This window comes from Patagioenas fasciata, chromosome 7 (assembly GCF_037038585.1).
Source record: "Patagioenas fasciata isolate bPatFas1 chromosome 7, bPatFas1.hap1, whole genome shotgun sequence".
In the NCBI taxonomy this organism is placed as follows: domain Eukaryota; kingdom Metazoa; phylum Chordata; class Aves; order Columbiformes; family Columbidae; genus Patagioenas; species Patagioenas fasciata.
Genome location: NC_092526.1, coordinates 10,462,010 through 10,483,338, shown reverse-complemented (window position 1 = coordinate 10,483,338; position 21,329 = coordinate 10,462,010). Strand labels below are relative to the sequence as shown.

The window sequence follows — 21,329 nt, the reverse complement described above, 5'->3', positions numbered from 1 at the left end:
GTTTTCATAGCACCCTATTATTTTAATACTGTGACACAAGTACTAGTAAAAATGTATTTAATTAATAACCTTTTTATTAACTTTGTAACTCTTCTTAACTGCATCTGAAAAACACCGGTAGTCAGTTTAATAGAAAAAAATAATTACTGAGAAAATTCTAACAGCTTACATGAATGCCCAGTATGATTTCTCCTCCCTCCATGTAAACCTGCAGTTTATAAGGATTCAGTCTTTCTGAATATTTATCTTGCATTTTATTATAGCGAGGATTTTTCTTCTAGTACATAGTTTCTACTTAAGTTCACCTGTGCTCTCTGCACTTAGTGATAATATATATTCTATATGTATACATAGTTTTTTAAAAACTGGTCATGTAAGAGGTTATATATAATTAATTTCATCTGGTCCTCAAACAGAGTAATTTCATATACAGAAACTAGAAAAGAAACCCAGCACAAACTAAATGTACCAAGTAGTACATATTAAATAATTACAACAGTAATTGGAAATTCCTGATCTTAGTCCTACACTAATCAGTCAACTAGGGGCTACTCCACAGCCTCTGGGATTTCTCTGTCATCCACAATCAGGGTATGAATAATCCCTTCCTTTCGTTTTCCACTGCTGACAGCCTTAATGCAGCAGCTGTGATCTCCAACACTGAAGTGAGTTTCAGTCCCATCTTCTACAAATTCACCCTGGCAGAAAGGAGACAAGAAAAAAAAAACCACAGATGTGCTATTTTAGTAAAATAAAAGCTTGAGTGCATCAGACTGTTTCCAAAGTCAAGATCCCTTGTAGTTCCCACAATTAGAACAGTGACAAATGCAGCACAAATGCTGAACAAAGCTGGAGGATCTCAAGCGGGGCTTTGCCAAGGTGTCCAGTTAAAGCTTTGTGGGTATTAGATGACAATCAAAATTCCACATAATCAGAAATGGTAAAGTTAGACTTTGTGAATTAATGTCATTCATCCCTGTAAGTAAAACAAAACCAGAAAAGACAGTTTCCTTCAGAATTGTGCCGGACAGCCAATAAGTACCACACAAACCCATGCTGAAGTGGCAGTAGAATGTGAAGTAGTTAGTGGTGCTTTCTACAGAAGGACAAAGAGATCCCTGAACAGTTGTGTATTTTGGATACCCAGATCCTGCTGCAGTTATGTCATTTCCTGTTATGGATTTTGCCACACAGGGCTGTGTTTTTGTCATCTTTGGGAGAGGAGAAAAATCTCTGCACTGCTCTAGTGCAAGCACACTTTGACAACTAAGCATCTACTCACAGACTGCACGAGTATCTCCTAGTGCATTTGTTACACTATAGAAAAGGCTGAGAACCATTAAGAGCAGAACTTCTGATTCACTGAGAGAGGATGTTTCTTCCACCAATTACCAAAGAAACATCTGGTGAATCTTTTCATCCTGTTCTCAACTACAGCAAAACTGTTGGTTTTACAATTTGCCCTCATCCAGAGGCTTACTTATGGCAGTAGTAATGCCAGTGACAACCCTCTGGTGAGAAAGCACATCCTGCAAGGATGGGGAAGCCTACATAGTATGCATATTGAAAGCCATCATAATATAAAAAGAGACCAAATAGATCAAGCCTTCTAGCTGTCAACCTGCTCTAAAAATTAAGGCAGATGTGACAGAAAGACAAAAGATTTGATTAATTCCAACGAGACTCTTAAGCTCCAAGTATTAGGGACCATCTGTAGGGGGAAAAAAAAAAAATTGTGAGTCATAAAGAGACTTCATGTATTCAACTTTCAGGCACCACTAACATGAGCAGGTTTGGATGAGGTAGCTCTACACACTGCATCAAACTCGAGTCCCTCACACTCCCCTGAAAGTTTTCTCACTAAAAACACTGCACAACTGACCCAGAAGGTTTATTTTGCTTGTCTAAAATGTGTAAACAAAAACATTCTTTATCCTTAAACACACGGATGTTTAGCATCCTAACTGAAATAGTGTCAGTTATAAAATACAGCAAAGGACATTTGGAACAGACTAACAGTGCCCTGGCTGTCTAGGCGTAGGCTCATACTCTGTGGTAAAGTGAGGTTACATGCCTCTCTGGGGCTTATTTTGCTAAGCTTAGGTTATCTACCCACAGCCTGTGAAAAGCCTTTGGAAATGATCACATACCGCTGTTTCCATTTTTTGACCATTGCACCACACATCCATAGTGTCCTTTTCTGTGAAGGGAAAAGAAAACAAAAAGTAGAAAGAACAAGATACCTTTTTTCCCCCTACAGACAAGAAGATCTAGGAATTAAAATAAAATATTGTTGACTTTTACTTTCAATTCCCAAAAGAAGTTCCTAATTAGCTCTAGTACCTGGGCTACAGGGTTTGTATATTGGGGAGATGGGAGACTCTGTCATCAATGGGCAAACAGCTTTTGCTATGAACATACATTTTTACGGTTCTCTAGCCCTGACTATTGTTGTTCTGAATATTGTCAGAGATATTCTGACATTTTTAAACTGAAAAACTTGAAGACGGAAAAATGAAGTAATTTCTGCTAATTATTGAGGGCTGTTTATTCAAAGAAGCTGTAACATTTTTTCCATGTCAGTTTAATTGAAAAGCAGCATTAGTCAACATGCATCTACCTGTTTGTATTCTTAAAGTCTCCTTTAAAACTCAAATACCACTTTAAATACGAGTCTTAGATTTTTTTCATTTGAAATAGAATATTCTTTTACTTCTCCCAGCACATTCTCCTTAAATTACTTTGCTCTGGAATTCACATTACTGACAGTGCCATCCACAAGACATTAGTAAAGAGCTAAACACTGCTTGCTTTTTAAGTAAGCATAGGGAAGTTAAAAGTCTGAGGAAACTATTCTATTTCTGGCATTAAAATTGTCTTTCATCCACATCTCCCTTCATCTTAGGGCAGTTTATTCTGTCTTGAGGCTTAAGAAGAAATCACAGTTCACTGTCTCTTGTCTCCAGGTCTAACCATGCAGCAATACTTAAGTGGAAGTTTTCCCACTAGATGCCACAGACGGCATCGGTTCCTCCCATCTGCTTGTAACACATTTGGGAAAGCAGGGCACAGAGGATGAATGTACTGCCCTACTATTAAGAAAATAAAAAAAGTGGAAAGTTTTAGATTAAATTTGTAGTTAAGAAGTGATGCAGAAAAAAGGATGCTGATTAACCAAAAACGTAGAATAACATTGTCACACTTCATCAGTTAGACTCCTTGACTTTGGCTTATGATTTTTGGAAGGAACACCTAGTTACGAAACTCACACACACAGCACGTTTGATCACAACATGTATAACACTTGTACAGCATGCTTCACCTGGAGAACTGCCTTGCTAGGGCAGCTCTATGAATACAGAAGCCAAATTCCTTCCAATTTTTTCTTTAAATTTCTTTATTTTTTTTTAAATCTAGCCCATGCTGCTGTAGAACAGAACACTGACACCAGCCTCACACATGTGTAACAAGATAATTATTTTTCAGACTGTCTTTCTCATCTAATTCCAAATTTCCAGACTACCCAGGATTTCACACGCTAACCACTGAACTGTGCTTTCGAAACACACTAGTCTATTCAAAAGCAGCAACATGAAGTCATTCAATGTTTACTTACCTAAAACAACTCTATAGTCCATACCACCCAAGCTCAATATCCAAGTGTTGGTTGTTTTTGACCTGTTCTCCATATATTTCTTGAGACTCTTTCCATTGATCTCCAAGGTATATTCATATGCAAAGCCACTGACTGCATCAATGTTAATAGTAGCTTTTGTTTTGGATGCTCCAACAGTGAATGTTTCTTTACCCACTAATTTAAACATCCATTCTTTTCTTATTAGTTCCTGTAGAATAAAACAAAGACAATGGGTGTTAATTGATAAACTTGAATGCATGTTTTAGTATTAAAGAATTGAACTAGAACTCAGGAGTTAGCTTATTTCAGCATCAGTAAAGACACAATATTCTGTATTTCTAGAGTGCCTCTGCCCAAGGACAGCAAAGTATTCATGAATACTCACACCTTAATAGTGACTGAAAACAAAAAGAATAATGCAGTTCATTAAATTAGATGAAGTTAATTAACTGAATATACCTCAATTGCATTTATTAGTCTTTTGTTTGTTCTGATGCCTGTTGCATGGAAGTGCACTTATACAATCTGTATCACAGTGAATTTTGAGCACATAGCAATTTCACCTTTCCATCAACATAGACAACACGTTTTCCTGAAGTGGTCCCATGTTCAAATTCAATCTTATGAACACCATCACTTAAAGCTACTTCCCAAACAGCCACCAAATCTGTCATCTTCTCTAAGTGGCTGTACCGAGACCTATGGAAACACCAAAAAAACTAAATTAATTGTCATTGAAAGAGTTCAGCTGCTGATGTCTATAGTTCAAAGCTTTACTGCTTCAGGGCAAGTTGCATTTTACAAATGAAAAATGAGACTTGAAAGAATATGCTTACAGAACTGCTTATATTCAAATATGACAAAATATGAACAGTTAAACAGGCTCACTTTGACAAACACCATACAAAGATATATATACACAGTATATATATATAAAGACATATGTAACCTCTAAAACATCCATTTCAGGTGACAGTTACAACATTATACTTAGAATTCAGATGCTCCTGGACAGTTCTGCAATTTCTTGGCAGATGTTTAAATACAGTATTTTGATTGGTCTCCAAGAAAGTGGTTTAGCTTTTTAAACTTGAAAAATCATCAAGATGAGCACTTTAACGATTATCTGTTTGAACGGATTTGTCTGCAGTTTTTCTCCTAAACATTGCCTACATCATTCAGAAACACAATTCTACACACACAAACACGCACAGAAGAGCAAATCTGGCAAGACATCCTTTCATTTAAGTAATTTTAAAAGTTTAGTCATAAGTGACCATGGAAGCCGTGGCTATCTTTCCAAATCTGCTCATACCACAGTCAGGATTCTTTACCTTACTTCATCTTCACAGATAGTAACCTCCTCACGGGATGCCATAGTAACCAAAATGGCTTTTAATCCAATGAGCAGCAAGAAATAAAAAGAAAAGCAGAACAGCAGCAAAGTGTTGAGGCCTAAATTTCCCTGGTTTTCTCCATTTAAGACAAAGGCCATTTTTAGAAGTGTCATGAACTATCATGCACTACTGCATATATGATGAAATACAAAGATTATTTTTCAGTTTAAACAAAAAGGCAAATTTAAGTCTTCTTTTACAAAACTAATATGTGCAATTTATCCTAACTTTATTAACACATCAGATATTTGTCAGTAATTTGATGGCAAAATAGTTCGTCTTAACTTGTGAGCAAAAGCTTAGAAACTAGCAACTTGACCAAAGCAGGAACTAAATCCAGAGCTGCCCATCCCAGTCAGAAACCATAACAAACTGGGGACTGTTGCCACCTCAGGGAAAGTAAAATAGCACAGGCAACAACAATTTAAACCTACTAGGTTTTCTAAACCACTCTAACAGTTTTCAACAAATGTATTAGCAATTTGACCTGGCAATTCAGTCATACTGTCTAAATGAATCACTTGCTTCTTAGGTTTTTAGGCCATTACTCTGTTTTACAATACTGCTGACTTATTTTCAATTTTTTTTCACTAACTTTAATTTGTGGAGAGCTATCTTCATTGTCTGTGCATATCATAAGCATAATTTAAGTGCAAATGAGTGAATTTTTGATAAATTGGACTTTTCAGTGAAAAAAGAATTAAGTTGTAAGTTCTAGGGTCTTGTGCCAGCGTAACAGAGGAGTGTGAGCATTTTAAAATCAAACCTCCTTCACTCTGACTTAAGCTTCTATTTTAAAACATACTCAAGTACACTGCTGTATTACTGTCTGTGGTTTTATCAGTAATGACACACATCTCTGTTCACTGAAAAATAAGCTTTAAAAACAGTGAAACTGTTTTGGGGACACGACAATTCACTTCTCACAGTAGTGAGCAGCGTACACCACCTAATAAATGCCAGGGAGGTTGGGCACACAGTGACAGGTTGACTTCTGTGAGGGCTGGTGTCCCCTGGCACACAGGTGGGGTGTATTTCTGTGCTTCCCCCTTACCCTCCTCCCCAAAGCAGCAGGCACCAGGGGCTCGGGACAGACCCACGAGCTCACGACAGATCCATGCTTGTCCCCGCCACCTCATCCACACAAGTGGCCTCAGGCACAAAAAGAAATGGCAAAAGAGGTGGCAGCTGGCGCATGTCTACAGCCAAACCACAGAGACAGCATCACCCTTGGCAGCACACAGCCCTGCTACAAGAATCTTAGCAGGTAATTTAGGATAAATGTTGAAAGGGTTAGGAAACATCTTTCTTAGGAGGAGAGACTGAGAGAGCTGGGTCTGTTCAGCCTGGAGAAGCTGAGAGGGGATCTCATCCGTGTTTATAAATATCTCAAGAGTGAGTGTCAGGAGGATGGACCAGACTCCTTTCAGCGGTGCCCAACAATAGGATGAGGGACAATGGGCACAGACTGAAGCATAGGAGGTTCCATCTGAATATGAGGAGAAACTTCTTTACTTTGAGGTGCCAGAGCCCTGAACAGGCTGCCCAGAGAGGCTGTGGAGTCTCCTTCTGTGGAGATATTCAAAACCCACCTGGACACATTCCTGTGCGATCTGCTCTGGGTAAACCTGCTTTAGCAGGTAGGTTGGACTGATGATCTCCAGAGGTCCCTTCCAACCCAAACCATTCTGTGAAACATCCCAAACACTCTTGTAATACATTTTTTTTTTTTCTGAGCACAAAATCCAGACTCTAGGCCAGCTTTGTGTTCTGAAGGGCAGTGGACACGGTCTGAGTGTGAAGGTCCCACCGTGCCTCCTCCATCAGCAGATGCTGCTGTCTGCTCTCAGACATTCGTTCCCTGGCTGGGACCCAAGGGAAAGGATTTGCACTGACTGCCCAGTGCCTCATTTCACCGCATTTTGTGTTAATCAACTCAACAGCCCAAAATGAGATTTACTGCTTTATACACAAGGACTAGTCCTGAAAACAAGAGCGGGATTACCGCTCTGCACCCACCTAATCCACGCCTGCTGGCAGACACAGCCAACGCTGCACTGGGAACTGCATGAACTGTATGAACTCCAGAGATGGCAAACGTCTCCCTAACACTCACATTTGTTGCCAGCAAAGAGCCTTTATTTAAAAAAATAAAAAAAAAAAAAGTCTTGACAGCGACATTTCTAAATCTCTCCTCAACCAGCTCATTGCATGTCGCCATGCCGCCCCGCACCCAGTGGGAAGGCACCCTGCCCTCACACAGCCCTGCCAGCACCCACAGCCCTCCCATGGGCAAGGCCCAAACACAACGGAATCACATAATCACAGAATGTCAGGGATTAGAAGTGACCTCGGAAGATCATCCAGTCCAATCCCCCCACTGGAGCAGGAACACCCAGATGAGGTTCCACAGGAAGGTGTCCAGGCGGGTTTGAATGTCTGCAGAGGAGACTCCACAACCTCCCTGGGCAGCCTGGGCCAGGCTCCGTCCCCCTCACTGAGAAGAAGTTTCTCATATTTAAGTGGAACCTCCTGTGTTCCAGTTTATACTCATTGCCCCTACCATTAGTTGTCACCGAGAAGAGCCTGGCTCCATCCTCCTGACACTCACCCTTTACATATTTATAATGAGGTCACCCCTCAGTCTCCTCTTCTCCAAGCTAAAGACACCCAGCTCCCTCAGCCTTTCCTCATAATGGAGATGCTCCATTCCATCTTCGTTGCTCTGCGCTGGACTCTCTCCAGCATTTCCTTGTCCTTCTCGAACTGAGGGGCCCAGAACTGGACGCAATACTCCAGATGCGAACAGGCGGCACCACACGCGCTCTGCCGCCTCCTCCTGCACCGGCCAGCCCGTCTCCAAGGAGCCCGGGGAGACGCTTTCCCCGGAAAGGCGCCGCGGTGCGAGCAGGCAGCTCCCAGGCGCCTGCCTCTGCCTCCCGCCCGGCTGTTGCAGCGCCTGAGGAGCGCGTCAGGCTCCCGCGGGCCAGCCCGGCCATGCCCGCTGCTCCCGGCCCCGCTCCTACCTCCGCCGGCCCGGCCTCTCCTCCCCCTCAGCTCTCTGCGCCTCAAAATGGCGGCGTGCAGCCAGCGCCGCCCCGCGGCCGCCTGCGTGTCTTCCTGCCTCCTTCCCTCCCGCCTCCCCGCCCTCCCCTCACGGCCGTTAACCTCCGCCCCGGGCCGCCGCCCTCCCGGCCGGCCTCGCGCCTTCCCGCCGCGGGCAGCCCCGTACGAAGCAGTTCCAGCTACCGATCAGGTTCTCCTGAGGCTCCGCGTCCCGGTAACCGACCCCGTTCCTGTCCCGCCTCCCGGGGCCGGCGGCGGCGCGGGGCCCGGCCTCTGCTGGAGCGGCTCTCGGCATGACGGAGGTACCGTGGTGGAGCTCAGGTGGCGGCTGGTACTGCTTGGTAGTTGAAAACAGAGCAAAAAGAAAACAAATAAAATAAATCCAAATAAACCCCTAAAGTCGGCACCCGCGGCCACTGAGGGCTTCTCTCGGGACTGGGGCAGGGGGTCGGGGCCGGGGGCCCATTGGGGTTTTTAAAAGGTAAATTTTGGTCATTGCATATGTTTGCCCTTCGAACAGGGATCAGGAAAACTGAGTATACTGTTAAGTATGCTTTTTCCCCAGCATTTTTGACCAATCCTATTGGAAATTCTCACAGGCTCTCATATAGAGGCTGGGACTTCTTGGGGCTTCGGGGTCGGTTTGTTTTTATTTGGGGGCATTTGGTGTCCCTGCACGACAGGACGGACAGCAGGCTGTGAGCCCGTCTGACAACTCACGTTTCCGTGTTTTCTTCCCCTTCTCCAACTGCAGCAGGAGAGGGCAGAGTGGGAAAACCTAAACAAGCTGTTAATGCGCCATGGGTTGAAACCTGTGAGTCTTGCTGCCCCTCAAAGCTGCAGAAATATATCAGGTAAGGAAATGCCCATTTTACAAGTTTTTGTATTTTAAAATATCAGCCTTAAGTTCATAAGGCATCTCTAAAGCTGTTGCTTCCATATGGTAGCAGAGATGTGATCTTCTTCAGCTGTTAAAAGCCTTCAATGACAACTTTATTTATTTTATGTATCTCCAGATATGTTTGTCTTAGACATTCAGTCTTCTCTAGGAATAAGACTTGCATTAAAAACACTGCTGGAAGACACCGACCGACACCAGAGAATGATGCAGGGGCTTATGGAGACTAATCACTCTCTTAGGTAAGACACAGTGGAAGGAACTTACTTGCTAATGTAAAGTGTTATCACTGTCTGTCTCCTACCAGGTGGAGCTCATGTCACACCTGAGGCCTAAGACTTTTGTCTTGAGATTTTTGTCCAATATGCAGCAATGCTGGCCTAGTTCCTTTTCAGCTCTTATGCTATTTCATCTGCTGCGCTTATTCCATCCCCATACCAGCCTATTTCCTGTACCTGCTGCCACTGGCTATTATTGACTGTCATCAGATAACGTTTGTCAGGCCTGTCCTTCCTTCACAGGATTTATTTTTTTCAGAGATGAGATACGACAGGAACGAGGTCGGGCATCTCGACAAGAACAGCGGGCTAACGATTTGGAAAATGTGGTGAAAAACATTAAGTCCAAAATTTGTCAGCTGGAAGACGAGACAATAGCTAAAGTTTGCCAGCAACAGAACCAAGTCAAAGAACTTCAGAAAGATCAAGAGGTTTCCCAGGTAATTCAGACAGTGCTGTCTGAGGATTCAAACTTTTGACTTGTTTTAAGAGCTCTAAAAATATTGATTAAAATAAACATGCGTCATAGAGTTAGTATACTATTTATAGCTAGGATTTTTCGATCTATACAGAATTTTCTAGTGATACCTTGGAAAAATATCTGTACTCTACTTTCACTGCCTTTTTCGTATGGTTACAAAAGAAGTATTGAACTTCCTTGGGACCAGGTGCCTACTTGAGCATGTACAGCAGTCTCCAGCGTGTGGGTTACAATAATTTCATATTGCTCCCATTATCTCTTCTTAGGCAAAATATCAACAGCAGCAGGAAAAGCTGCAAGAACAGGAAAAGATTATTGCCCGTTTACAGAAGGAGCTCTGCAAAGTGGGGATGGAGGAGCAACAGCGTGTGGCGAGTCAAAACAAAATGTTTTGTCGGTTTTGCAAAAGAGCTCCGAAGTCTCTCCTAGATCAGCAGTAAGCAATTTTCTTACATTGGCGAATGGTCTGTAATGTTAAATGAAGAAGAGGATTTTAAAGTAACTCAATATTTATATGAAAAAAAAGCTGGAGACCTTAGGAGTGTAAGCAGAAATATGAATTCTTGTAAAGGTACTTCAGTGCAGTAATTTTTTTCTTGTATAACAAATGCGAGCTATGGCATAAAGTGAAAAATTATCAGCCTGTGTATACACTAGGTGTCAGCAAAGAGAAAGAAATGATCCACTCTGCTCTGGAACTGCAGTATGGGCTGGGGTGATCTCATCCTGGGGTTCTAACGTTTTAAATGTAAATTAAGAAAACCAACAAACATCATACTCCCCCCCAACAACCAACCAACCAACCAACCCACTGACAACCTGTCCAGTTTGCAGTCACTTCTGGTCACTTCTGAAGTGCCACTGGTCTTTGCAGCTGCTGACTGCAGGTTTGCTGTAAGGCTTCCCAGGTCCTTTAGTGACAGTTCTGAGGAAATATTCTGTGCCTGTCTCTTGCAGTACAATCTCCATAGTTCTTCTATAATCAGAGATTTACCACTTCTCAGGCCTCAGGTGGCTGTCACTTTATTGTGCTGATGTTGCCTGGTTTTCCAGGCACTTTTAGTTTCTTAGGAGACAGATGTTCTTGCCTCCTGCAGTGGTCGCTGAGTTTGGGACTCTGCCTTACTTGTGTGGAGGTCATCACAAGATGGGTAGGCTGTCAGGAGGATTTAGCTTTTGTCTCCTCTTGAATAATTTTGCCACTTTTAGTCTAGTACTGAGTTAACGTCTGAACTTTTTTGGAAAAACTATATGTTTGATATGAGAGAAGCCACTGTGATGCAGTCACTCTGAAGTGCAGTGCAGTTCTGTAAGTTGGCCTGTTCCTGCGGGGTGGTCACAATGTCTTTTGGGCATGATTTTTTTGAGAATATCTGAAATTCAAAATACCATTTTTCCTTTCTTCAGGTTCCTTTGCCTAATTGATTATTATGAATCTCAAATTTGTCAGATGAAAAAGGAGCTAAGGTAGGTCTCACCTAGCGCCTTATGGCTCTACTGTTTAAAGTTTTTTTATTCCCTACTGTTCTTAAAGCTTGTAATGGTAAATATTTTGTGTTCCAGACATCATTAGCATGTAAGAAACAGCTGAGAATTGTAATGGTCATGGAAATATGGATTCATCCTGGAAATAGGTGTCAGTCAGGCTAAGCAGCTGCTCTGTCAGGAGGCCAGTATAGCTAGGAAACTGGGGGTATTTAGACACTTGAGATATAATTCTCTCATTTTTGTTTTTCCCCTTCCCCTTTTTTCATGGTTCACAGGGAATTACTGTGTTAGCTCTGTTCAGTCAACTGATAGTCCTAAACAAAATCAGCTTTTCAGCTCTATTGCAGTGCCTATATGGTACAAAGGAACTAGGAGATACCTGAGACATTCCTATAATTCGAGACTATTATCTCAAAAACTGAAATGGGATTTGCTTGTACTGGAATTTATCTGGAGGAATAAGTGCACTTAATTAGTACATGAAGCAGTTTCCCAGAAATAACGCTGTGGATCTTAAGGCAGATTTTCTATTCTGTTTACTTTGCAGTTTATGGAAACATTCTTATCATACCTAACTACTAACTAAACCAGTTTGGATCTTTGAGATAATCAAATTACAGTAAGCTGAAACAATTTATTTTTCCTAATAGGCAATACAGAAAAGATGAAGACCAGGTACAGAGAGAAGCAAAAAGCAAGGAAGAATTCTTAAATCTAGATGCTACTCCTAATTATAGAGCACTGCTCACGGTATGGAACTGCTAAGAATAAGTCAGTGCAGATCTCTAACTGGTGACCCTTCGAGAGCAACATAGGAACATATGCGTTTGATTTCTATCCCCTTGTTCTTATCGTGTCTTCTGAATTGTGTTTGCTGTCTTCATGCAAAGGTTCAGTACAGCGTTGTGAGCCATCGTTGCTGGGGGCTCAACAGACCCTCCTTCATCACAGGTTCTCCACCTGTGGCCTAATACAGCAGGCTCTAGATCTTGGTGAACTAATTGCTCATCTGTGCTGTCTTGCTATATAGGCACATGGGAACCCTTAATCTATACACATTTTACAGTGTTCAAGCTTGTTGATTATGGAATGAGCGAAATAAAAGAAATAACACAGTCTCATGTTGCAGTCTTTCCAGAAACAACTTACTGAAACAAAAGCCAGGAATGAACAGCTTTTGCTTGAAAATATAAATCTCAAGAAAGACTTGGAAATAAGGTAAGAAAAGACACATATCTTCCTTTGTAAGAGCACTTCAGTAGGCTTGACTTTACAAAGAAAGAAACTGAAAGCACCAGCAATTGTAAAAGTGTAGTGTGAAATCTGCCTTTAAAAGCAATTAATAGAAACAAGATACGGCAGCAACAGTCAGCCATCCCTCCCCATACTGTTAACAGCAACTACTGGTGGTTATTTTGCTGCTGTCACGTAGAAATGTTGCAGAATTTCATTCCCAGAATGATGTTGCAGCGCTGGCAAAGCTTTCTTACTGTTTCTCTTGGCTGATTTTTAAAGACACCTTGAAATGGAAGGCATATAACACAGTAATTTTTCTTTTTAACAGGCCAACTGTACAGGAATTAAAACTTTACAAGCACCAGGTGAAAAAACTAGAGAAAACTTTGAAGAAGACTATCCAGTAAGTATATTTCTTCAGTAACACTCACGAGTCCTCTGAATTAAGGCGAAGATCCTCTGCTACCAGTAATGTCGATTGCAGCTTATGAAGTGTGTACTTTATCACTGTTTCTCAGAGCCTGGCTATGGGCAGCAAATGCTGCTGTATCTCTGAAGACACCCTGTGAATCTCAACGGGTGGCATGGACCCCAAATAGGGGCACAGCAAGGGGTCTGTCGTTGTTTCATTTTGTCCTTCTGGATTTGATTTGAGTGCTATCACAAGCAGTATGGACAGGACCAAATTGTGGTGTTTGCTGCTTCCATGGGCTATAAAGAAAGCTACTGGTTACATTACGGGTTAAGAAAGGGAAAGTATGAGTTGGCAAAATGACATAGCTACTCAGGTTATGTCCATATTATTGTTCTTAGAAATTAACTTAGTTTTTTTCTGAAACATTGCTAAGAAAATACATTGAAGGTATTAGAGATCCAGTACTGACAAATTGTTTTTATCTACAATTTCACTTATTTGTGCATATGTATATTGAAGGCTAAATATTCTATAGCATAAAATGTAGCCGGAAAAAGACATCACTTAAACTTCAAATGTTCAGTTGTTCATTTTACATTGTGGGTAATTAAATGATCTTTTCTCCTATGCAGTGGATGTGATTCAGATGGTAAAGAAAGTCATCTTAGATTCTGCAAGAAGGGTAGTGAGCTATACGTACATAATAAGCCAGGACAGATGTTCAAGCAGACGCAGAAAAAGACTGTAAGGATGGAATTTGACTCTTTTGAGTAAAATTCTGAATTTCAACTCTTCAGCCATAGTAGAATCTCTGGTAACAGAACAACTGTACATCTGGTGGTGTCCCTTCTAAATCAGCACGCAGTCTGGAATAACCTCAACCTGAAGACTATCGATAAATTAATTTATTTAGAAACATTAAGATATTCTTCATCTAGTGCAGTTTGATGGAATTCTATTCGCAGGCATCATAAAATGGAGACTTGACTTTGTAGGTGTAAGTGTATGCGCAATATACCTGGTTCTCTAATCAGGTTGAAAGTATTTATCTCCTGCTGAGGCTATTTGTGTAAGCCCTGTGTGTATTTGGTGTGTAGATCTTCGGGGAGCAGTTCCAGAGAAAGAGCAGAAGAAAAGAAAGAATCTGAGAGTGTGGCAGGAGGAGACCAGCTGCAGGCAGTTTGCCAGCAGTACTTACAGGTGTGCAGATTTTATCTGAACTACCAGTATCTAACAATCTCATAATTCAATATAACACGTGAGTTTTGTTTCACTATGTAAACCGAAGCACATGATTTTGAATCTAAGCGTTCAAATAAAGTTCTCTACGCAAGATGCATAAAGTTCTGCGCTTGGCAGTTCATGTAGGCTTTTTTTCAATTGTTCTTGTGTATCTTGGTGTAAACGACCTGAAAATACAGCCAGGAAGCAGAGACTATGTTGGCAAACATCAAATCAGTGATTTTACTGAAGTCTTTCCAGGATAGGGGATTTGTTCAAGGTCTTGGGCAAAACAACAGATCCTTGTATTACAGTTTTAAATATGCCTGAGGAGATAGTGGCTTTTATTTTTCCTTGAATTTAAAAAAAACCCACTAATATAGTAAAACGTGGCAAAATATAAACTGTGGCGGTAACAATGCCTCAGGTAGATAAATATTAAATATCCCTCAAAGGCAAGTATATCTGCATTACTTTTACATATCTTGTAGCTACTATATTTTTAAATATTTGAATCTATTACTTATTAATAGTAACTTATTGTAGTTATGATTTAATGTTTAAACAATCATGACTGTAGCGGAGAGGGATTTTATTGTAAAATGTCATATGTATTTGAGCAATAACATTGGTTATTTGGTGTTGAAGGTTTTGTCCCATATTGATTCTGTTTTGCGAAGTCCAAGAGCTCCTCCATTGATATACAGGCGCAGTAAAGGGCTGGTGCAAAATTCTATTAAAGAAAATGGACAAGAATGTGGATTTGAGCACCTTCCGCTTACGATAGAAATGTGGGCAGACCAGCTAATGGCCCTAAAGGTAACGCGTTATTGTACTTGGCTTTACGTTCCTCCTTTCATCTGCTGACCACACCTCTGTCTCTCCCCACATGTAGGGTTCTCTTCTGTGTGTGTAGCTTTTGTTATTGCCTGCCTTGGCGTTAAATTTGAAAAATAATTCTGCTGTCCATTTATATACTACTTTAAAACCATAGTAAAGTGAAAAATGTGCAGTGTGCCTACACACCAGAGATATTTCTCAGTGTACATTGTCTACATGTGTTTGTTCACTGGCTGAGTTCCTAAGAAGACACTTAAGCTTTAGAGTCTCTGTACGTCACACATTAATGACAATAGATTATGTTTCTTCATTTTGTCTTGCCAGAACAGTAACTTTTTGATCTAAATACAAGTGAAGAAATTTTACTTAAAAACAAACTGTGTGACCAACACTTCTTATTTAACTGACACTGTAATATATGAAGTACTTTAATTTTTAGACTGTTCTTTTTAAATCAAGGAAGGTAAGCAAAATACCCTTCTTAAATTCCATGAAAACGAAAACCTGTCTCCAGTACTACAATGTTTTTGCATATAAGAAACAGAGAATCTTCCCATTTCTCTGATTAAAAACAACTTTTAGAAGTTACTAAAATAAGTTGTGTCCCCTCCCTTCTTTGAAAAGGATTTGCATAAGTCCCTGAGAAAAGTGTCTCTGGAATTGGTGCCCTGGCACACTGCAGGTCCACAGGATAACAGAGAATCCGTACGAGTTGAAGACCTCCAGTTCATGGTAGATGCAATTTTGGAAGAAATAGAAAATAAAGAAAAGGTAACTCTTACCAGGGGTTTATAACCACAAGTTACTGTGGAATTCTTAAATGCGTTCCTTGCATGGTGATTAGATTTGCATATTTGAAAGCCTCGCAGGGTTTAAGCAATGGCTGTTTGAAGATATTCAATAGTCAAAGACTATTTTAACATAATGGATAAATTCACCTTGGGGAAAACTGCTTTAATCAGAGTCATTTGACCAGCACTGAATTTGCATTGCCCTGTAGTCTTGGGTGTTATCCTGTTCTGTCTGTTCCTGAGTCAGCATTGAGAGCACAGAAACGTACTTAGGAGAACACCACTTTCAAAAGACTCTTTTGGTTTGCTGGATATTTGTGTCTGAACTCTCTCTGTAAAATGTCTTCAGATTTAAGAATATTTGAAATGTCATGATTTAATAAGGGAAGTTACACATGTTTTTCTTCCTAGACCAGTTTTAAGAATGTTTCACGGTTTAAAAGCCTCCTTGCTTTGTTAAGCAATAACATTGACGAGTTTTTCTTTCTGCTTGCTACAGAGCAGCCAGACACCATCCTTGCCAACGCTGTTTGCAATAGTCTCTCACTTCCAGAAGCTGTTTGACGTGAATTCTCTGAATGGTGTTTATCCACGAATGAATGAGGTTTACACAAAGCTTGGGGAAATGACCAACGTGATGAGAAATCTCCACGAGCTCCTGGGACTAGGTAAAGACTGACCACCTAGCGTTTGTTCAGACCATTCCAAAAGGAAGAAGAACACAAGTGAAAGGCTGATGTCTTCACAGAAAATATGTGGAGCGGCTGAGAAATGAGTAAACTAGGGATATTCTTCACTGTGAAGATAAAAAGAGGTTGCTGTTAATTAGGAGTTTAAATAGCAAAAACCTATTATTTGTAAGCCTTTAGCAGTTGCTGGGGAATAGCAAGGAGGCAGAAGAATGGAATAACAGATGAAATTGATGATTTTTTTTTTCCCCACAAAGCTTTTTCTTGTGAGCTGATTTCATAATTCTTCTTTACCATCTTTCATTCTCTACTTGAAAGATGATGCGTTGAAGAAAAAGTAACTCAACCTCTGCTGTAGATTTCTACTCAGTAATTCACTCCAGTGTAATTATGTCCAGTCCTCAGAAACTTCTATCTTAGGGTGTTAAACTTGAAAAGTTGTTGAATGTCAGAAACTGAGTGCCAGTAATTGGGGGCAGACTTGGTGAGTGCCCAGTGCCTGTTCCCTCCTGGTTGGTACTTCTGGAGAGCAGCAGCTGCTGCTGCTCCTGGGTTTAAGGTCTGGCTGCGGTGCAGGGTACACAGCCAGAGAGCTCCTGAGCCCGGCTCCAAGCCTAGTTTTTCTGAAATTGAGGGAGAAAGGGACAAGCAGCCTGTTACCTTCAGTCACAGCAGCCAACGCAGGTAAAATCCAATACCAAAATAAGTTCTGGCTGTTAACAAGGTACTTATTGAGCAGGTTCCTTGTTGGCCTAGCCCTTAACGCTGTGCTTCTGCTATGCTGTGGCAAGCTAACATCTCTCTCTATATAATTCCAGTTGGCTGATTTCCACTGGCATTGTAGGGTGCCCTTTAGAACCATCTCTGCTGTGAAAATATGCAGCTCTGACAAGTTTTTTAGCCACTAAAGGCTTAGTGAGAGATTTACCATTCCTGCTAACATTATTTCTGACTGCGGGCATGGTGTTTTCTGTATGCCCAGATGTGTGAAATACAAATAAAACCTGTGCACCTGCAAGAATTGGATTGTGTCTCAAATAATTTCCTGCCACCACTGTTGTAAGAAACATGATGTGTTTGTTTTTCCACAGACAGTTCAGCTCCACCCACTGTGGTAGTGGATACTGTTGGGAAACTGTGTGACATAATTAATGAGAAGGTGACTGAGCAGGTACGACAGCTTCTGGGGACGCAAGACATCCACAGGTATGTGGGGCTGTTGCACTGGTGACCATTCTTCAAACATCCAATTTAGTAAAATGACACAACTGGCTAAAATCAATACTGAAAAACTTGAATAATTTGTTATAAAGTTGGTGACCAGTGACAGTAAAGGGGGTGTTACCATCCCACCTGAAAGGAATCTTGAATACTTTCACAAGGATAAAGCTGGCAAAGAGAAAAATTAAGGCCAGAGGATTCCAAGCCATGGTGTTGGCTGGAATGGATAAGGTGATCAAAGCAGCTTATTAAGGATGTGTGTTTCATAAGGAGACAAAGCAAACACTGCATGTGGGTGGGGAGGAGAAAGTGTTGCAAGGTTTCAGCTGTAATATTGAAGTGTATTAGTTGCTAAGACAATGTATGCCTCAAACTGCCTACAAATATTTTGGGAACTGGACAAATCTCATTCTATCCTCAACAGACTAGTAGCAGACAAAGAGCTTGCATTCAGCACGTGCTCTGCAAACACACTAAAGATGAATTGCAGCAGGCAGCAAGTGTGACACATGCTGAGTGAACCACACAAACTCTCTCACCCTTTCTGCGCTTGTCACAGTTTTAATTAGAGAACAGCTGCTTATAAAACAGTCCTTGCTCCACCTCCGAGACAACTCTGTCAGCCACCCTTAAGCAGTATATTTAGCACACACAGACTAAAGTTCCAGTCCAAAAATTACCCAGTGCCATGTAAGGAGGACAGAAAGGATGTATATAGGGCAGAAACAGTGACAATAGAGATCCTCTTTTGATGGCTAATGCTTTTTGGGTGGAGGTTTCATTTTTGGTGTAGATGGTTTTACATACTACTAAGTAGCAGTGTTTGCAGAAAGTCATGACATAGTATGGCAAAATAGCCAAGGAGATGGACTTAAAATACCCTTGCACCTCTTATCTGATGGTCTCACTTGCATGTTTCAGTATAATCAATAAACTAGAAGAGCACGAGTGCTTCTTGCCACCATTTCAGGCTCTCATTCAAGATTTGCTCTGTCTTCTAGGTGAGTAATATTTGCAACAGCTATAATTATCTTCATGCCAGTGCTTCCTCTTAAAACTTCAAATAGCACATCACGAGTAAACAAAACATGTGTTAGCTAAAACACAAGGAGCATGTGAGGGAAGGTGCCAACTTTTGCCTTGCTCTCCTTTCCATCCTTCCTCAAGAAGTGACCAAAATACTTTATGTTGCATATATTCAATCATATAACTCCTAAGATAAGCCAAATCGAGTTTATTCCAAAAGCATTAAATGTGTGAGGAGTTCGTATCATTTCTTAGCTATATTTCTAACATGTAAGTTAGAAATTTGCTGAACATGAAGATTTTCTGAGTACATACACCTTACCTTTTATGCTTTTCATTCTGTTTCAGAGATCAGTAACCTGGATGATATTTTACCTACTGTACAAAATTTGAAATTAGTAGCTAGTTAAGAGTTACATCTTGCTAGAAAAGACCAGACTGTCTTACCTGTGAATGTACCTGTGGATGCAAATGACATTACAGCTACCTCTCTTTCCCTAATGAACAGTTTCAGATTTTTTTACATAAATAAAAGCTACTGCATTTTAAAATTTTTCTTAGTTTTTGTTTCATGGTCAATTTAAGCAAAACACTCTAAGTGCTATCAACTGGTCTACTCAATCCTGGTGTGAGAACCACTACACTGAATCAGTCCAGGAGACTGAACCAGCACAAAGCCAGATGTGCTATCGCTACTGAGCGCTGTGAAGGCTGCTGACACAGGCAGGATGAGATAAGGGTGCTCTGACTCCCTCATAGCCATAATGCTTTCATCATTTTCTTATCTTTGTTTTCTGGAGATCCTATTTTAAAATGCTGTTTACATCTTCAGATAGGTTCGCGATGCAAGCAAAGTGTTACTCAGTGAGCATTCCTTCTGGTTATGGACAGAGTAGTCTAGATTAATGTAATCTTGGCCAAAAATATTTGGAACTTGCTTCAGGTGGTGGTTTATAGGTTTCTGCCTAGCACAGATTTGAAGTTACCATGGTCATATTTCAAAAGTCAGTTTTAGAAATGCATAGATGGAGTTTCATATGCAAGACAATCAGAAGTTTATTGTACAGAAACAAGTACACCAAGCTTCCAAAAATATTTTGGTATATTTTGTTCCAACACTACTAAAGCTTAGTTTGCAAGACTCTGCTGTTCCTCAGGCAGAGTGCTTTGCTCTCAAGATTTACAAGATTTTTGAAATGTACTTTAACAAACAAAACATGTTAAGGCATCACAAAATAAAACCTTTATGACAACTTGGTAAACTAATCTCCCTGCTTTTGGAAGCTCATTATATACATACCTGCAGCCACAATCTGCTAAGAGACCTTTGAACAGCAGAATATCAATTTCTTAGTTTCTCAAAAAACAATTCATATTAGAGTCTTAAACAGTTTCTTTCAACAGGTTCTGTAGCCCTACAGATGAAAAACGCTGTTTAAAAATGTATTCTTTTAAAAGTACAATGAATTCATGTTAAAACAACATGAATAGAACCTTGGAGAAACGAGGCTGCCAAGCAAAGTAATGACACTCAGGCGACAGTCTAAAATATCTCCAGGTTCAACAGGTCCTTAAGAGAGGATTCATACTTCAGGGTTCTTTGGGGAGATATGTCAGAAACAGCAAAAACAAAGGACTTATTTTTTAGGGACAACTTACTCCTGCGTGGGTTTTTTTTTTGTTGTTTTGTTCTTTTACTTCAGTGAGAACGACTTTCTAAGTAGGATCATTAAATTTACACATCCTGAGCCACAGACTGCTTCAAATTTGCAGTTATTGTTCAAAACACATTAATTACAAAAGAGATATATACATTCATATAAAGTTGAAAAATTAGTAACTTATGTACTCAAGAAGAAATCAGTTTTTCTTGCGTCTACACCTTGTCAGTTCATACCTGCAAGACAGATACAATAAGTCATTATAGTAGTTTCAGACTTTCTTTAAAGTTTTAACTGGCACAACAGAGAGATCTTGGGCTGCTTTGCTGAGTGTGCTCCATAGGCAGCATGGCAAGGGGGGGTGCGGAGATGGCCTCCAACTGCAGCTCTTTACCAGGAAACTCTGGATGTGTCATTTTTCTCCTGCTCCCATAATTGCCGCATCCTCACATGGGACACAGACGTGGGGAAACCCACGTTTCCCATCCTGCTGGCCAGGCCTGGCTTGCTGCCCATGAGGAGGGAAGCTCCTGGACTACCCACGCTGCATTCCTTGGCCTCCAGTGAAGGAGAGAGAAGGAAGAACTACAACTACTGCTATTAACTACAGACGCAGAAGGGGAAAAAAACCCTTTGTTCTTAATCTTTGCCTCGGACCAATGTTTAAGCTGTAACTCTGAACCACAATGAACATACAAGCAAAACTGTACGTGGCTTATAATAGTTTCTATAAATGCTTTGTAATGAAAGTTTTATCTTATATATATATTGCTGATCACAGTATTAATTTAGTTAAGATCATTATCCAAGTTAAAATTTGTTGCAAGGTTGCTTTAATAAATATAATTCTTTTACTTATGTGTTCCAGTGGCTTTTATGGTAACTTAAAATATGCTGAAGACTATAATTGACACAGGTCTCTTATTAAAACTGTTTCACAGGGCAGATGTTGCACTAGCAACTGGATTAACATACAACTTAGAT

The 21,329-nt window shown here is 40.6% G+C and overlaps 3 protein-coding genes across 7 annotated transcripts in view; 1 reads left to right on the top strand and 2 right to left on the bottom strand.

Annotated features, from left to right (window-relative positions):
- Positions 1 to 52: 52 nt before the first annotated feature.
- Positions 53 to 8,149, bottom strand: FAIM (Fas apoptotic inhibitory molecule). 3 transcript variants are annotated; one of them, XM_065840301.2, is made up of 5 exons: positions 8,061 to 8,149; positions 4,201 to 4,336; positions 3,617 to 3,845; positions 2,151 to 2,200; positions 53 to 698 (listed from the first exon to the last, which is right to left on the bottom strand). In XM_065840301.2, exons 2-5 carry the CDS (start codon positions 4,309 to 4,311, stop codon positions 549 to 551), a joined length of 540 nt encoding a protein of 179 aa, XP_065696373.1. In that variant the 5' UTR covers positions 4,312 to 4,336; positions 8,061 to 8,149; the 3' UTR covers positions 53 to 548. The 3 variants fall into 3 exon arrangements, with proteins under 3 accessions (XP_065696373.1, XP_065696374.1, XP_065696372.1); XM_065840302.2 differs by lacking the exon at positions 8,061 to 8,149 and adding an exon at positions 7,646 to 8,014; XM_065840300.2 differs by lacking the exon at positions 8,061 to 8,149 and adding an exon at positions 4,972 to 5,023.
- A 43-nt stretch (positions 8,150 to 8,192) lies between these two features.
- CEP70 (centrosomal protein 70) lies at positions 8,193 to 21,199 on the top strand. Of its 3 annotated transcripts, XM_065840864.2 has the most exons (16): positions 8,193 to 8,402; positions 8,855 to 8,954; positions 9,117 to 9,240; positions 9,536 to 9,716; positions 10,024 to 10,193; positions 11,165 to 11,224; positions 11,896 to 11,995; positions 12,375 to 12,463; positions 12,810 to 12,884; positions 13,994 to 14,096; positions 14,766 to 14,936; positions 15,582 to 15,728; positions 16,248 to 16,416; positions 17,529 to 17,643; positions 18,580 to 18,659; positions 19,033 to 21,199. In XM_065840864.2, the coding sequence occupies exons 1-16, from the start codon at positions 8,394 to 8,396 to the stop codon at positions 19,092 to 19,094; spliced, it is 1,755 nt and encodes a 584-aa protein (XP_065696936.1). In that variant the 5' UTR covers positions 8,193 to 8,393; the 3' UTR covers positions 19,095 to 21,199. The 3 variants fall into 3 exon arrangements, 2 of the variants coding, with proteins under 2 accessions (XP_065696936.1, XP_065696937.1); XR_011739953.1 differs by lacking the exons at positions 14,766 to 14,936; positions 15,582 to 15,728; positions 16,248 to 16,416; ... (1 more) ...; positions 18,580 to 18,659; positions 19,033 to 21,199 and having other exon boundaries at positions 12,810 to 13,891; positions 13,994 to 14,075; XM_065840865.2 differs by lacking the exons at positions 11,165 to 11,224; positions 11,896 to 11,995; positions 12,375 to 12,463; ... (6 more) ...; positions 18,580 to 18,659; positions 19,033 to 21,199 and having other exon boundaries at positions 10,024 to 10,197.
- The window catches only part of ESYT3 (extended synaptotagmin 3), a 30,870-nt gene continuing 29,984 nt past the window's right edge, over positions 20,444 to 21,329 (bottom strand). The window contains exon 23 of the mRNA XM_065841530.2: positions 20,444 to 20,581. Within this exon, the coding sequence (XP_065697602.1) occupies positions 20,545 to 20,581 (37 nt within the window). The 3' untranslated portion in view covers positions 20,444 to 20,544. The remainder of the gene's footprint in view (positions 20,582 to 21,329) is intronic.